The sequence below is a fragment of the Atractosteus spatula genome, chromosome 6 (assembly GCF_055471065.1).
Source record: "Atractosteus spatula isolate fAtrSpa1 chromosome 6, fAtrSpa1.hap1, whole genome shotgun sequence".
In the NCBI taxonomy this organism is placed as follows: domain Eukaryota; kingdom Metazoa; phylum Chordata; class Actinopteri; order Semionotiformes; family Lepisosteidae; genus Atractosteus; species Atractosteus spatula.
This window is the reverse complement of record NC_142711.1, coordinates 20,648,997-20,666,316: the sequence shown is the minus strand read 5'-3', so window position 1 is coordinate 20,666,316 and position 17,320 is coordinate 20,648,997. Positions and strand designations below refer to the sequence as shown.

Here is a 17,320-nt window from a genome sequence, read left to right as displayed (position 1 = left end):
TTTAAAAACAAAACAGGTTCTGCAACTATGATATCAAAAAAGAACATGGTGTGGAGTTGAACCTTTCAGCCCGATATTGTTGTGGTGGAAGCATACTTTGTTAATGTTACAGCGATGGGATTGATTTCCTTTCCAGAAAGCCGAAAGAAAGAGGCGAGTTTGGTTCTCCCTCCATGGGGTTATTATAACATTTTCTAATATGCTGCTGTCAATCAGATGTTGAAAACCATGGCCTAGAACGGGCAGCGGGCAGCTACATGACAGAAAGAGACTTTTCAAGGAAGAACAGTCAAATACTGTCACAAAAAAACATATGAGGCAGCTTTTTAAAAGAATTTCCGTTGTAAATATTTCAAACAAACAAAAAAATCAGTCTCATTGAAAATGTTTTTAACTGGTAATGACGGGGACATCTGTTTTATAGGCGTTTCTATTACTTCACAGGCTTCTGGTACAGATAAAATGTTTTTTTTTGTACATTCTTTTCCCAGTTGTTATAAGACATAAATACTGAAGTAATCTTTAGTATCACATGGAGCATGTGCTTGAAGAGATTAGGCGGATTGGTCACAATCTTTCTTTGGGGTTCAACTGCTAGAGAAAACTGACAATTAGGCCTATGGAGTGCAAAAATAGTGACAGTCATCCACAATCAAATTACTGGACACTGTCACAATGACTACAAATGGAATTTATAAAAATCATATTAGAAATGGCAATAATTAGAAATAACATATGGAAAAATATCCTATCAACTAGTTAACATGTTTAACTATCTTGTTAGAGTTATTTAAGTAAACAATGACAGTAAGGCCTACAGTATAACAGGGCACATGATAAAGTATATTTAGATTTTCAGAAGGCATTTGATCAAGCTCAGCGTTAACAATTAATTCTTAAATGAACAGACTAGAAAACTGAGGGTCGAAAGTAGAGGTGATCACTCAAATTGGAGTGATGTGATTTGTGGAGTGCCACAAGGGTCGATACTAGGACCATTGAACTTCTATCAACATACTAGATACTACTAGCATTTTTAGACTAGTCTTGCAGTCTACTTTGCAAATTATTCCAATTAAGAAGATAAGCAAACACTGTTTAAGCGACAAATGAATCTCAAAAAGATCTACATAAAATTCTAAACTGGGCAAACACCTGGCAGGTGATGCTTTATGCAGACAAGTGCCGGGTTTTGCATGCAGGTAGTAAAAGCATAAAATCTAAATACAAAATGTGAAATGCAAAGCTAGAAGAAGCTACTTATGAAAGAGACAAGTGTTTATTTTGGTCACCACATTATAATAAAAAATTGCTGTTTTATTACTGTTCTGATCTACAAAATGCAGGAAAGTGATGATGAAGAGAACTGAAACGTCAATTTTACATTTGTTGGATTTTAAATGCAAAGTAACACCATGTTATATGGTGTGGACAAGGCTTCAATGAGAGCAGTTTTGTTTTTCATTTGATCCCCAGATAATACTGTTGCCCTAGAAAGTTTCCAAAGAAGCACAAGTTGCTGTTTCCAAATAATTGTCACACATGGATGCATAAAAGGGAAACAAAATCTCTTTAGTTCTAAAAAGAAGAAAAAAAGGTACTCATGGGCAGCAAGAGTGCACAGTGGTTAGAATTAGTACAGTGGGCCTCTTAGGTGTGTGGAATTTGTACAATACTGTATGTCCTCCCTACCTTCATGTGGGATTTCTCTGGCCCTGGTGTGTGTGTATTTGTGTCTGTGTGTACCCGTCACGTGTTGGGGTAGACTCCTTCTTACCCGCAACCCTGTACTGGTTAAAGCAGTGAGAAAATGGATGAATACATCAAATTTAAAAACGAAATGACAACTTTTCACAAAAGTATGTGGAACAAATTATACAGACTGATGCTGAAGGGGCTTAATATTTACAGTATGTGGTGCTAACACAATGAACACTAGCAAGTCACCTAGTTAACTGATCTTTATTTACATTAACAAACTAAGATTTGTCCCCCCACGTGTTGGAATTTACAGCATTATGTTTAAGAACTTTTCAAAAGCAGTCCAGTATATATGATTGATGCAGTCGTAAGCAATTATCATCTCTCCAAATGCAATAAATTATATTTTACAAAGTAAAACATACAAAGGTACATGATGTTCTTGTTCTAAATTAATGCAAAGAGCATTTATCTACAAGAACTAACCAGTTTTTGTATGTGTTAAAAATCTTTTCTTCGATATTAAGAGAAAGGTTTAAGAATATAACCCAGGGAAGACTACTGGTCTTGAAAAAAATTGAAACCAAGATATGATGCATACAACTTACGATTGTAACAATGGTTGACAGATGCATTCTCAGTAAATAACTGACCATTTATTAAGTAAACGTGAAGAGTTATGTAAATCTGAGTTACAACACAAATATTCAATTACATGCTGTTAAAAAAAAAACATTAAAATAGAAAAGAGAATTAGAATGTTTGAACAAACACAGACAGAAGGTACCACATGTCCTTCACATGTTTCCAAATCATCCAGAAAGACTGGAAGTAGAACAAATGTCAACTAACTTCACCACTTAATCCCTGCAACCAAATCTCTGTTCTGGCACTCAAGTGCTATAGGGATGGCAAAGGTTGAAGTCTACAACACAGATGAAATGTTGCCAATGTGGATACATTACTAGTTGACAGGACAGGAAAACAAGCTTTTAAACAGCAAGGGAAAAGAAAAATTCTGCACTCAGAATACTGTATATTCAAAGGCATCAATACAAGATCTATATATATTTCAGACCCAGGAATGATTTATATAATATGATCAGGTGTGTTAAATGTATGATGTGAAAGTGTTTTTAGGAAAAGGAATAATATGCATGAGTTACAGGTCATAAAAGCAAGAGCTAAGGATACAGGAAACCAAATAAGACATGCACATTTAGGCTTTTTGCAGTGAACAATAGAAAGTCTATCGTGCCAATCTGTGGTACTGTAACATACAAATTCTTCCAAACATGTTTAAAGTTTAGTGTCCAAGTTAATAAAATAGCCAAACAGTTGCAAAATGGTTGTAAATCTATTACTGAAAAAAGCAGATTCCAAAGAACACATACATTACTCAAAAGGGGTATCCATCCAGATTATAGGATCATGTCAGTTGAAAAAATAATAATAAAATACAACACTCCTTTGTTGCTTTTCTGCTTTTTTCTCTTCAATCTGGAATACAAGGCATGATCATGCTGAGCATAAACCGGCAACATACTAGAGAAAAGAAATCATTATTTTTAATCAGGTTGTGCTTCCCTTGACAGAATGCATTACAAAGTCTGCACATTTGAAATAGAGGCAGGAAAGAAACTGAACATTTTTGCACTTACAGGAAAAATGTCATCACGTATACAAGATAAAAATAACATTTTACTCTAAAAGGCAGCGAGGATGGATGTGTTTGTTTTTGCCGTGAATTAGTAAGATTATTTACTGACTCGGATCAACCACATTCAGTTGCTCTTGGCAGACCGTTTCCACTGCAGTTCATGAAAAGCAGCCATGGACAGGAGGGTCAGATCAGCTGTAGTCTACAAAGTTGCTCAGCTGGGGAACTTACAAACGGTGGGTGCTGCAGTGATACCAGGAAGTGTGCAAACAGCAATGTCCCTACTATCGCAGCTACTGAACATGTAAACACAGCAATACAGTTCAGAGGCCCTTCCAATAGTTAGAAAATGATGTCTGTTTTTGTGCGCGAGTGGTGTTGCGGGACAGTGGTCGATTTTCGATTTACAGCAAGGAGCAATATCCCCCACAGCCTCCACCACCCCGCTCCTCGTGATCAGACAGTCTCACACCCCGGCTCTGAGTCTCGCTCTCCCACAGTCCTGGTGTCTGAATAATTTTCTCCACCAGCTCTTCAAAAGCACACTGGACGCCGTCACAGGTTTTTGCACTAGCTTCTGTACGAGAGGATCAAAATGCACACAAAGTTCATCACTAGAAAAGTCCCTGGCAGATAAAATCTGAATTAAATCCTGACTTCAAACTGGTATTTACTCTGTGGATCACACCATTCTAATTTACAAGCTTTGCCCAAGTATCAAAATTCAAAACAAACCAAAAAATTGGTGGAACAATAATGAACACATCTCTATTACAGAACGGTTTATTATTCCATTCAAAAACAAAATTAAAAGATAGAGGAGACAAACGTACTTCAATATATAACTTTTTCTGAAAGGTATGTAGTGGTGCCTGACACCTTTACGACAGGTAACACGGTTTACTAAATTTACTAAATAATACTAAAGCAAAACATTAAAGCAATACACTGCAATGCTCTTTAAAGTTTCCAAATATTGTACCAAAATATTGTTCCAAAATATTGTCGTGGGCTTGTACAAACCATTATTCATTTAATATAGAGCCAATATCCTTTTGGTTCTCTATTAAAGAACCAGAAGAAGGAAGGACTTTTTTTTTTTAGATAGATTAACGTTGAAATTGTTTTTCTACCAAAGTTTGTAAGAATCTGAAATCAGGCAAGTCAGAACAGCTGGGAAAACCTGAAACTGAAGAGACCTGTGTCTGAAGGCATGGCTGTTTTGAGGGAGATGAAAAACATGCTAAAAATAGAATGACAATATGGCACCAAAATACACATTCACCTTCTAGAATGACAGTAATTTAAAAAGCAGCTTCCCCAACATAGTTGCCGAGGATAATTTATTAAAATGGTTCTTTTAAGAGGAATGACTTACCTATAAAAAGCATGGAATGTTTTCTTGCAAACTTTAGGCCTTCATTCCTGTCTACATCCCGGTTTTCCTTAAACAAAAAGAACAATCATTTATGAAGCCTGTCTTCAGTTTATAGCTGCTACTGTAAATCAAAGAGGGCAGGCAGGGTCACAAGGACCCTCGTATCCCAAGAAAACACAAAACACACAGCAGGCATCAGAAACACAATGGTTAAGTAAAGGTAGAAAATGACATGTTCAACACCATAGCTTGATAAATTATTGCCACGCAAAGAAACGCAAAACTGTACAACACATTCTATTCAGCTACATTTTATTCTGCTTATTAGTGTACTAACAGACTTCAGAATTTCAAGGGCTGGCAATTATTTTTGATGAACATAAAGAATATAAAGAATACAATCTGTTTGAAAAGGCATCTGAAATACCTTTTATTTACTGATTAACGATGGTTTTAGGGAAGTCCAGCAGGAAAAAAGCTTGCACAAGGATATTCCTTACTGACAATATCTGACAATCATATTTACCTTATCAATTTTGTTCCCAACCAACATTTTCACAAGGTCATTTCTTGTACAATAGGTCTCCAGTTCGTTTAGCCAGTTGTCAAGTTTGGTGAAAGTGTCGCGCTTTGTGACATCATACACTACAAGAAAAGGGAGAGCAGCCTGAAAATCTTTAATTTGCTTGTAACTAAACCGAATACCAGTGTGAATTTTAATCTAATCATCTATTTTTTTTAAAAAAGAGAAGCTATGCTAAATACTAAAATCCACCGCAAAGATCTCTTAAAGCCCCACTGCACTTCATTTAAGACGAGGCACTTATTACGAGCACATAAATAATCTCTGACAGATTTCCGAATGAAATAAAATGTGACACTGATTAAAGAACTCCCAGTAATTTATAATCTAGCATGTAGAAGGTAATGTCTCTGCTCAATAAGAGAGTGTTTACTCACCCAAGATGACACCCTGTGCCCCTCGGTAGTAGCTAGGTGTCAAAGTTCTAAATCTCTCTTGGCCTGCAGTGTCCTGCAATACAAGACATTTTGTTCACATTTACTAAAGAAAGTCTGCCTGACTTTAACAGGAAAAACAATAGGAAAAAGGAGTATACCCTCTGCAGATGAATTTAAAAAAGGGCCTTGAATTAAACCTGTTCAGGCTGGACTGTAATGTTATGCACTAGTGCCATCTTCTGGAGGCTTGTCTTGAGTTTAGTTAAAGACCCAGGCAAGATCAGTACTTAACTTGAAGCCTTCGCACAATCGCTAAAATGACTCAAAGACCGGCTTTAAAAAGTTAAAGGGGCACTTGATTCACATTTCTAATTATTTCTGAGTGAATCTCTGGATCATATTGTACCATTATACAAGGGACATTTTCACTTCTTAGCAAAAACAGAGCAACAGAATGGTTCAAAGATATATTAAAATAAAACCAAGTACAAATCTCACAACTGCACTAAATTTTAAAACACTGCTACACTGTAATTAGGGCTAAGTGCTAAGTGAGGCTCCCGTCCTTCAGAAAGCTTATTCCTAGTAAGGGTTGCAGCAGCTTAAAGCCCGTCCTGGAAGGAGGGTTGAAGGGCTGAAGGCAGTACGACAGCCCCGAGCGAGCAGGAGGCCAGCTCACACGCAGAAGGACGGGTCGGCGACACCGACCAACCCAGCTAGCGCGTCTCTCGGAGGCGGAAGTAAACCAGAGCCCCTTGGAGAAAACTCACACTGAGCACAGTGCCCGGCACACCACCATGCCACCATAAATCAGGCACGATGCTGGTGCTACTGTATTCTAGAAGATTTACAGCATCTTGTAAAAACAAATGACATTTTCTCAGTCCACAATTGTGCACAAATCGACATGAGAGAACTTTCACAAAACAGGGCACATTTTCTATCTAACTGTACAGCATCTGTCTACTGGCCTGTTTCAAAAAAGAAAGGGGTCGTCAGTCCATGCTGGAGTATTAAAAACAACTAATTTAATAGCAATGAAGTTCTTATTGCAAAATACAGATTTTCTACAATTAATACCAAGTACCACATTTGTTACTCTCTCCAACAATATACAAACAGCACAAAAAAACCCTTACCCAGATCGCAAGTTTGGCCTTGTTCCCATCCACCGAAATCGTTTTTACTTTGAAGTCGACACCTACATGCACAACACAAAATGTACTGTAAATACTTTCCACGTTATTCAACAGTGAAATACAATATTTCACCAAGTAAGGAGTCTCTGATAAATGGCATCTTACATTAAACTTCAAGTATCCAGTGAAGTCTATAATACACAAAACTTCGAGTGTATATTTTTATTAGATTAGGCTCAAGCAAGTAAACACAATGTTGAAATGAATAAGAGAAGAAAATGCATACTTATATCATAACTGTTCATTACCTTTAAAATAATTTATATAAGACTGACCGCCATCAAGTCAGTCTTGAAAACATTAAAAGCTTTTCTGGCTACCTCTTTGAAATATATGCCCCCAAAATAGATACAAGATGTCTGATCCGCAATTTAAAACATATATTTAACAAATGTCAGCCATACTTAAAGCAAGTGTAGGGTGTTTGGACATTTCTATCAAATTTCAACTGTAATGAAAACAGAAGCCATACTGGTTACTTAAGCTTAGTAGACTATCACCTCTCTGACCTCGAACACTGTCAATCTTCGTGGAAGCAATGGTAACCGAGCCTTTATTATACAAACAAGGCTTCTGACATTTGTCATATTCAAAACAGCAAATTTATACAAGGTATAACTTTTACTCAATGCACATTCAGCAGCCCACTACACTTTAACATACAAAAAAAGGTCAATAACTAACCATCCCTTAAAGATTCAGGGCTGTTATTTCTTAATTTGAAAACAAAAAAGCCAACCAACGTTTAAAATGACAAAAAGTTGTAAATTTAAATGACAAAATAGTTCTAAATATTTTGAATGAAAAAAAATAACACACATCGGGTTAATAACTTCCACAGCCTTTTAGGGATTTTAATTTTCATATCTCTAACTCGGGAAAGTAGAAGTTCAACGTGTAAGCATGTACTTCCACGCTGGATATGTTGCACTTAAAAAAAATCTTTGCATGTAGAGATTTAAGCTGTAGCTTACATAAAGTTATTGTGTAAAGCTACCAGCAATGCAATTGGCTCAGAGGAACAGGGAAGGGGGAGGGCTCAAGCCTGGGTCATGCCTGTAACCCAATGTGACTGGGACTCCCATGCAACAGCGAGCAATGGGCTGATTAGTCAAAAAGGACTCCTGGCAGTTTGCAGAGCTGCTGGAGAGGGATGCACTCTCCTCCAGCTGGCCCCGAGCCTGAATTTCGGCTGGGGCAGTGATGAGATAATGAACCTAATTTTAGCCTCCAGTGGTTTTTGTGTTTTGGGTTAGATAGATAGACAGACTTTATTGATCCCGTAGGGAAATTGATGAAATTATTTATTATTATTTTTGCCACAAGTCATAGAAGAGGTCAGATGGCAACTGAATTGATTATTTCAGGAAAAAAAAGTCCAGCTGATGCCTAAAACCCTAAGAATTTAAACGGTTTTGGATTAACTTAAAGATTTCTAAAAAGTAAAAGTGGCCTTAGGTCATTGTACATTGGAGTACGTTATTGTTTTCTGAACTTCCAGTCTTAAAATGAAATTTTCAGAGAGGAAAAAAAAACAACTTATTAACACACAGCTCTTTGCTGTGAGAAAACCGTCAGTCTGGCAGAAAATATCTCCTTTCACATAAAGCTCTGCTTTGTCACAGAATATGTGCTGTTAAGTCGCTAACAGCACAAATTCCAGAAGGCATATTAAAGAAAAGCAATAGGAGAACTGACCACAATTCCTTCTAGAACCGACTAAGTGAAGTTCCTTCTACACCTGATCACAGCTCTGTGGTGGAACCTCTGGAATTTTAGAATTCTGAAACTTCAAACGCCTTTAACAACACAACTCTTAAAACTAAGAAAAACTATGTTAATCATTACACTTCGAGGATGTTTATTAGTAAAGATACTGGGCCAAAACCAGGAAATGACTCTCTAAGGCCTTATTTAGGAGCTGTTGAGGCCTTGCCCAGCCAATTGGCATGTATTACTCTCCTCAGACAGGTAGAGCACAGAACTACACATACTCAGAGCTGGGAAGACAAACCCCTTTTAGCTATAACCAAGAAGGAAATGCCAACAGGCCGGGTACTTCATCCAAGCCAAGCATTATTGCAAAAATATGCTTAAGCTGAGAACATCAATGCTTTTACTGTAGAATTTCACAGACTTAAAAAGTGAATTGCAGCACTGTTTTTATATTTCAGGGTTAGAAAGAATCTGCATTGATGAGTGCATTTCAAACCACAATAAAGGTAAAATGTGCACAGTAAAGTGTAAAATCGCCAATTTACATCACAAAATAGACTAAATTTCCAGGCACGCACAGTGGCATGTTCTTTGATTCAGAACGAGGCAACAGAACTTCTGGTGAGGTGAAGCGGCCCTGTGACATTGTGTACACGAAGGCTTGTGAATACTTCTTGTTTAATCCAAAAGAAATATTGCTCTCGGTTTCGAGACGGTTTTGCCAGCAAATACCTTTTACTTGTTAACTCTGCATGCAGATCACGTTGGAACATTTCTGCGGTGAAATATCTGCTTTACATCCTGTATTTATTCACTTGTACATCACTTTACACTAGTCATCACAGTGGCTAGTGAGCAGGAAGGGCTGCATCACATCACAATTTGTGCAAACTCTCTCTCCCACCCGTGGCAAGAACAGGGGTTTTTGACAACATGGTCACTATCCAGTACTTTCACAAAGTTCATGCTTTTTTTGCTTGATTCAGAATTTGTCAAATTTTGCAATACCTTCAACTAATATATTGTTACCAACATTTAATAACCCAGTCTGAGAAACTGGGACTGCAGGTCCCCTTTAACTCCAACCTTGTACGTATGAAAAATAACATCAGATCAGGGTGTCTAACATAAAGAATGAATGAGTATCTGGAAGTATTTACATTGAGCTGATATTTACCAATGTTTAACCCGATACACAAGTAAAGTACCTAAACTTCAAAGGACAATGCAGATAATCCTAGTCTGGGAGCACTTAGTGAATATGTCCTTCCCTTTTGTAATGTCTACTGTACAGTAAACTTACCAATAGTTGCTGCAAGTTCAGGATCAAATGTATCATCTGTGAATCTTAGCAGGAGACTGAAAAAGAAATTGTAGAAGATCAAAATTTATAAATGAATGAAAAAAATACAGTGAGAATCTTTACTATATTACGGTCCCAAACAAAATAGAACTAACCTTTCGGAAACCAAGACAAACCTCAGTTTTTCTTTACAGTGAGGAAACCTTTAGTCAGCCTATGAATTTTAGAACCTGGGGAACTGCATATGTATTAAAGAATGATGCACACCTGAATGTGTTACTGCAAATTAAAGTAAGATAAATCCATATGCCCCTGCACTTAATGCCCTGGTGATGCCAGTGACACACAGTATATTATATAAATTAAAAAGATAGATACTTTATTGATCCCGTGAGGGAAATTGCATAAATCTTTATTAAGTAGATTTTAGACTTGTGATTGACTGTGCTATTCTTTACAGTACTATCTAAAATGAAAAGTAGTCTCCTGAGTTTTTTTACAGAGAATCATACTCCCGTGAAGTTTTTCGACAGCTACTAAAAACACTTTGACATGCCCATCGCCACATTTTCTGAAACAAGTTTTTCTTTCCTTTTGCAGTGCTCTTGTTTTCATTGGATTCTGCCGCAGAAGTTTTTTTAAAAAAAACATATGCCACATACCAGTATCTGGAAACAGCTTTAGTGAATCAGGTCACAAAAACGTTTCATTCAGAAGACGCAATCTATTTATCTTACATTGCTGTGGAGCTTCTGTACGCACTTATCTAACTGGCCATGTTGTTGCAGATGACACTCAGCTTCTTAAGAAAGGTTACAGAAAAGGGAAGGCCAACCAAATCATCTCGCCCGTCAGATACTTAGCAGTTAGTCCAATATCACTGGTGAGCCTTTAAGACCCCCTGGCAAAGCTGCATGTCCAGCAGATCCTGAACAAGGCCTGTGCCATCACTACTCACCTACTCACACATTACATCATAGCCTGCTGCAACCATGGCTGCTGGTGCTGCTGTACATGCCATTGTGTGTCTCTATGTTGGCCCACCAGGTAGATACATCTGTTCTGACCAAACTATCCTATTCTCCTCCCCACATGTCCAGATGGCACCCGGGCTGGGTACCATCTGAGTTGGATGCTGCATCACTGCCATGGATCCAAGAGGGACATCATGGATATAGCTATCGTTTAGGAGGGATTTACTGGTCTACAGAGATCTGCATGGAGTACTGACACACAGAAGACATGATGGATGGATTAATACTCTCATTCATTTCCTTTTTTTTTTAATTGTATAATGTTAGCATGCCCAAAGGGGTTGGGCAGCCAGTTGACCTTGGACCCCTAGAGGTTTTTTTTCTCCTTACTAAGGAGTTTTTGGTTCCTCTCCTCCGTTGTCTTCTGTTCTGTATTGACAAAATGTATGGTCACTTGCATTGTTAAGCGCCTTTCACAACCTTGTTGTGAAAGGCGCTATATAAAAATACATTGAATTGAAGACCCATCTCATGTCCTTAATCGGTCTTTTCAACTTTTGCCTTCAAGAACATGTCTTCGCTGTCCACAGTGCAGGAAAAAGAGAAGGAAATCTAGCTTTGTTCCAGAGGGCATTTGGCTCGCCAATAAAGACTGTAAAGAAAGTTTTATGCATATGCTCTCTATTGGAAAGAGCTCCCTCTGCAAATGTAAAATATCTCATGGATAGATTATTATTTTATTTTGTAGGACAGGTCAGAGTCCTTCCAGTGCACATGCACTTTGTTACTTTCGTAATAATTTTATTTAATCTTTTGTTGTTTTTTGTTATTTATTTTAAAAATGATTTATTTTTAATTTGGAATGTACTGTAATGTTACAGTGTTTCCTGATTAAATTGCCCCTTGGGGATGAATGAAGTATTTTCAATTGAAATAAATTAATTGATCTGAGGATCTCATCCAAACACTGCTTGAAAGAAGCCAGGGAGTGAATTTATTTAGTCCATCAGACACTTCCTCTTCACTGTCTAGACGTTTCCCATCACTGGCTCAGATATATTTTATTTCATCCCTTACAGGTCTTCTGCTTTTGTAGCAGCAAAAAAAAAAACCTAAGTTATTAATTTGAGCCTCCACTGCAATACCCCTTGGAGACATGGCTGGATGAGATTCTTGGAGCAATTAGCTGCTAGCACCAAAACAAACCAGAGGGACTGAATGCCTCCTTGTTTGTAACCCTTCTTATAACTGCTGAGAGTTACTCCCTGTTAATAACAGTTAGATTTGTTTTGTTCAGGACCAAGAAAAACTTATCCATGGAGTTAAATGGGATTATCCAGGCCTGCCTAATTAAACTTGGATGTAACTGCCAAAAGCAAATCACAAATCCATGAACTAATGGAAGATTTTTGTAGCAAAACAAGAAGTCATCTCCAGGTACTGGGCTTGCGGATGTATGTATTTGTGAAGGCCTAAACAACATGACATAAAAAAAAACTATTTCTGCAGTTAGAATATTCTGCATCAGAATAATCCCATCAAACATACTTTATAATCATCCTCCAACTTTAAAAAAACAACATTTCAAGTAAGAAACAAAATATACCTTGAATTACAGACAGTAGAACAGTTTTTACACACCCAAACCTCAAGTTACATTCTGCATCAGCTTAAATCTAAAAGCTTCACTAAATTTTTCTAACTTGCTTTAATTTTTTTTTTAACATTTTGACATTTTAATACCAAATGATCGAAAAGTTTTAAACCGCTTTGTAACCCAGAATATGCACCAAAAACTTCTGACAAAACTTCAGAACCCTTTCTCCTTTCTTCTAAAAGGGGTTTACTGCTCTGGCCCTGTCCTATGGAAAAACGTCATCTCGACCTCTGTGCACGCACTAATGTCAGCTCAGACGTATTCAGAAAAGTGCAGGCAGGCCAGATGACTTCATCATGGCTCATCTTATCAGGTCAGAGTTCACCCATATTCCCCAACACCAGACATGCTAGTCAGCGTAAGCAAATTGCTTCTCTCATTGAGTTCACGCAAAATATCTTTTTATTTCAATGACCACCTTTACAGCTTGTTGAGTAACGTTATCAGGGTCAGAATTACCTCATACTTCTCAAGTTCAAGTGCAATTTTGTAAATGCGGATACTATCAGGTTTTTGAGAGAACATCCATCACCGCATTTCACAATTATGTCACCTCATAATTAAAATAAGGACGATAAGTATCATTTCACCACACAATTATAACAGACTTCTTGCCATCTCATATGATGTATCCCAGTGGGAAAACAATATACAACATTTATCTAGAGCTGAACTGCAAACCTTTCAAGTAACAGCTCATTAAGCAAGAAAAATCAATAAATATAAAAAAAATTAAGAACTGGATGACTAATGATATCGTGTTTTTAAGTCCAAATAAAACACTCAGTGAACCAATATACAAAATACTAGTTTAGTAGTTAAACATTCTTATCTTTTATTTAAAGGCTTCCTGTTTAATAAGAAGTAGGCCTATCATGACACAGGTACGTTAAACCCAGAAAACCTCGATGGCTACCATCATATGGCAAGTAATTCAAATTCTATAATTACACCAGTCATAAATTCTTCCAAATATCCCACAATTGATCTTTCTAAACATTTCTTAAATCCTGCCAAACACTACAAAGGAATGATATAAACTATTGAAAATGCTTCAAATCACAGAAGGAGAACAATTTGCCCTTTGTTAATGGCCTATTTATTCAACATCTAGCAAACACAAAGGCAGCATAAGCTTTTAAGCCTTTTTACTTCTATAAATTTAACTTATTTTCAGCAGAAATGAATGAACTTAGCCGAACGCAATGAGAGAGAGTATCCAGTTCAGGGAGTCTGAGATGAGGCCTTGGTAAGTCAATGCCAGCAGGTCAGCACATGGGTAACATGAGGCTCCAGGGTGCTAACATTTGTTCTGCGTGTTTAACTTGTGGTCTATTTGTCATCCCAAAAATCCCAGTAAACACTGAAAACTGTCTGCACCTCAGTTTCAATTAGGATACCAGAACCAGAGGAAGCAAATCCATCCGAAAGCAGAAAATATCCACATTCATTCCCAGAAAGACTGTTCAGAGATGATATTCATCTTTCTCCGCCAGTCACTGTACTGGTGAGAAAACAAGGCGTGCTTCATTCATAACTGGATGCCAGGTGGCAGATATGTCATTTCTTTGATATGTCCATGGAACTCCTCCCCAGACACCAGAGTCATGAGCTCACCCTGAAAAGTAATCCTGTCAGACACTGTATCCCGACAAATATCACACCTTTGTGAAGATTTCCAGCTGTTGCCTTTAAGTACAAGTTAGTCTCCCAAAACCGGATTCTAAATTTGGGCAAAACATTCACACACCCTTTTCAAAATATGGCAGCAGCTACCGCTTTAGCCTTGATTTTCTTGATGATGGGTGCCATAGTCAAAACTGGGATCGCTTACTGATTTTTTTTAGAGCTGCCGCTGGAGTTGGACAATTCTCTGACTTGCCCCCAGAATGAAGTAATACTCACTGCTCTCCCTCTGAATTCAGCCTCCTTCAACACCCGGCTTCTATAATCTTTGTGAGGTTTTGTGAAACAACCAGATGACAAACACGGCTAGATCACATTTACAGCATTAACACAGGTACACGATATGAATAAATATGAACATTGTGTATGGCCATTATGCTACTGATACTAGTATGTGACCTATTATTGCACATAACGTGCAGAACTGTCACACATGCTGGAGTTGGCTTGCCTAAGGCACCAGGTGATTTGCTATGCAAACACAACTATGCCAAACATCCTTTTAACTATTTAACAGAGACGCGCACACACACCTGCAAAACAATGGCTCTTCTCACCCCTATGATAAACTAGGGCTCCCACCGTATATAAAAATCGCCCTTATTAAAAAAAAAAAGTTTAGCCTTTCCCTAGCTATTCTGAAAAGAAGCACGTCCAAAACGTTTTAAAACACGTCCAGTGTCGTCAATTTTCTTTTCCCAGAACATTAGACGTCATATTAGACGGACATGTCTCCATTTCTGGATAATGTTTTCTTGTTGTTGAAGGGGGGCAATATTTTACTTGGCACACTTGAGGAAAAAGCCCCCATTAGTAATTTGCTCAGGAGCTCAGACCGGCCAAGGGTGATGACTTCAGTATTGCAACAGTTTTCTCATGACTGGTCTCTCCTGTTACATGCCCCAAGCATTTCACAGGCCCCAGCGCAGAGAAGAGTACAATTTCGCCATTTCTAGCTTATCGGGTTCATCTGAGATGTGCGTTTTTCCACACTGGACTTTATTTTTTTAGTTATTGAAAAGATCACTAAGGCATAGCGATAAGTACAAAAACCGCAGAGCACTGTTAGGATATCGACACTTCACGATGAAGTGCAAGGGAAATCCTGAAATGTCCAATATCCCAAACCGGACAAGCTCGCAGCAGGCTGCCATGAGAGGTGGCGAAACATCTTTTTAACCGTCGTTTTCCTACTTGGTATCACAGGCAGTAAGTACATCGCCATCTAAATGACCACAAGCAACGGCTTTGTCTACATCTGACGACGCCGATCCCCGTCAACACAACGAGACCCCGAAGCCAAACGGTGGGTTAACTACCGCAGCTGCCTGCTGTCAACCCACAGGCAGGATAAAAAGGTCTCCAGACACGGCAGAAAACATCATCCGCACAACTGTACCGCAAGAAAAAGAAGTTACTGTAACAACACGACTGCTTTTGAAACGCCAGTTTTACACCATTTCGCCTGTACGCGTTTTATAAAACACACTGATCTGGCGGCGCGACTTGTGCACAGAGTGCCCGAAAACCACACACGGCTCTCTTTCCGCATAAAAAAAGGAAAACCAGATGAGCTGTTGTTGCGAGAAATACGAGACTAACAATACAGTAAACAAAGCAGGTCAGGTCAGGCGCAGGCCTCGGCTGCTACTCCGAGTCCCAGCTAGCGACAGCAAGGCCGAGCACAGTGCGTTTCACAGCGCAGACAGGGGGTGAGAGTGTCTCACCTGGACTTTCCTACCCCACTCTCCCCGATTATTAGTATCTTGAGAGTTGTCAGCACGTCCTCGTCCATGTTCTTCAGCGTTGTCTATGCTGGGGGGGCAGCTGTCAGTTTACCCGAGCTGGGCTGACGTTGCACTTGCTGTCTCACCGCACCGGAGGCCCTGAGCTCAACGCACCGCGGCTCCCTCCTCCAGCAACTTCCTATTGGAGAACAGGCGCCATGTCGTCACAGCGCCGCTCCCACTCGCCAGTGCGGCGCAACATGCTGTTTTCGCCACGACCGCTAGGGGGCGCGGTCGTCAGCACCAATCGGGGTGTGGGAGGGGGGACGTTTTCCTGAGTCTAGGTTTGCAGTCTCAGTCAGGCTGGTGTTCAGGAAAATGCTTCAAGCTTTCATTAAAAAAAAACTCACAGGATTGGCAGTGTAGTATCTAAGAGCATCAATAACATGTACAGTAAAACTCGGTACTGATCTCCAAAGGAGTGACATTTCCACTAGTAAGAAACACTGGTGAACGAAAAGTTTTGGTGTTATTTTCTGTTTCTGTAATATAGTTAACATCAATATTTGTATATGTAATAAAAAATACTACAGTATATTTGTAAAAGAGCTTTAAAGCAGAAGCAAATAAATTCCAGGAAAATTCCTACGGACATTGTTAAGGCAGGAGAGGAGATATGGGACTGAGGTATTCAGACTTTAGAACTATGGATTTATATTTTTGGTTTTTACTCACTTTACACTGTCCAGTTTCATTGGGTATTTTATTTAGCGTTTTGAAGAACAGTGCACATAAAGCTGTAGTGTTGGACCAAAAAAATACAGTATATTTATTTAAAAATGTTTAACGTATATTTCAATATAACATGGAAATAAAACTATAAAAATACTCTTTTCAAGGATGTGCAGAATGACTAAAAATGCAATACTTTACATTTAAAGTATTTTTGGTGTTTTTACATTAACCACATTAACTTTTACATGAACTAGATAACAGATTTTTGTTGTCTGCTACAACTGTTATATATATTTACTGTACAATACAGTAAAAGGTGCACTGATAATCCTTCATGAGCAGACAACTACTCCAAAAGAAACATATAATTTTATAAATAGACAGTGTAGGTACTGTAGTTTTAGGATCAAATAGCTCAACAAGAAGCACATTCACTGTTCCTTCTTGAGAGATGAGAACAGTATTGTTCCCAGGATTGAGTCAATCCCAAAAGGAAAGAGTGGTGTGGCTTTTGTAAGGTTGTCTGGATCCATCCATCCGTTTTCTAATCCCTTCTTCAAGTTCAGGGTCAAATAACCCTGGGTTAGCCGGAACCTATCCCAGCAAGCAATGGGTACAAAGCGA

General features: G+C 38.4%; 1 protein-coding gene across 1 annotated transcript; it reads right to left on the bottom strand.

The window, feature by feature from the left end:
- Positions 1–2,338: 2,338 nt before the first annotated feature.
- rab18a (RAB18A, member RAS oncogene family) lies at positions 2,339–16,210 on the bottom strand. Its single transcript, XM_088918092.1, has 7 exons — positions 15,962–16,210; positions 9,918–9,973; positions 6,839–6,900; positions 5,700–5,772; positions 5,266–5,384; positions 4,740–4,806; positions 2,339–3,938 (listed from the first exon to the last, which is right to left on the bottom strand). The coding sequence occupies exons 1-7, from the start codon at positions 16,027–16,029 to the stop codon at positions 3,766–3,768; spliced, it is 618 nt and encodes a 205-aa protein (XP_088774218.1). The 5' UTR covers positions 16,030–16,210; the 3' UTR covers positions 2,339–3,765.
- Positions 16,211–17,320: the final 1,110 nt, after the last annotated feature.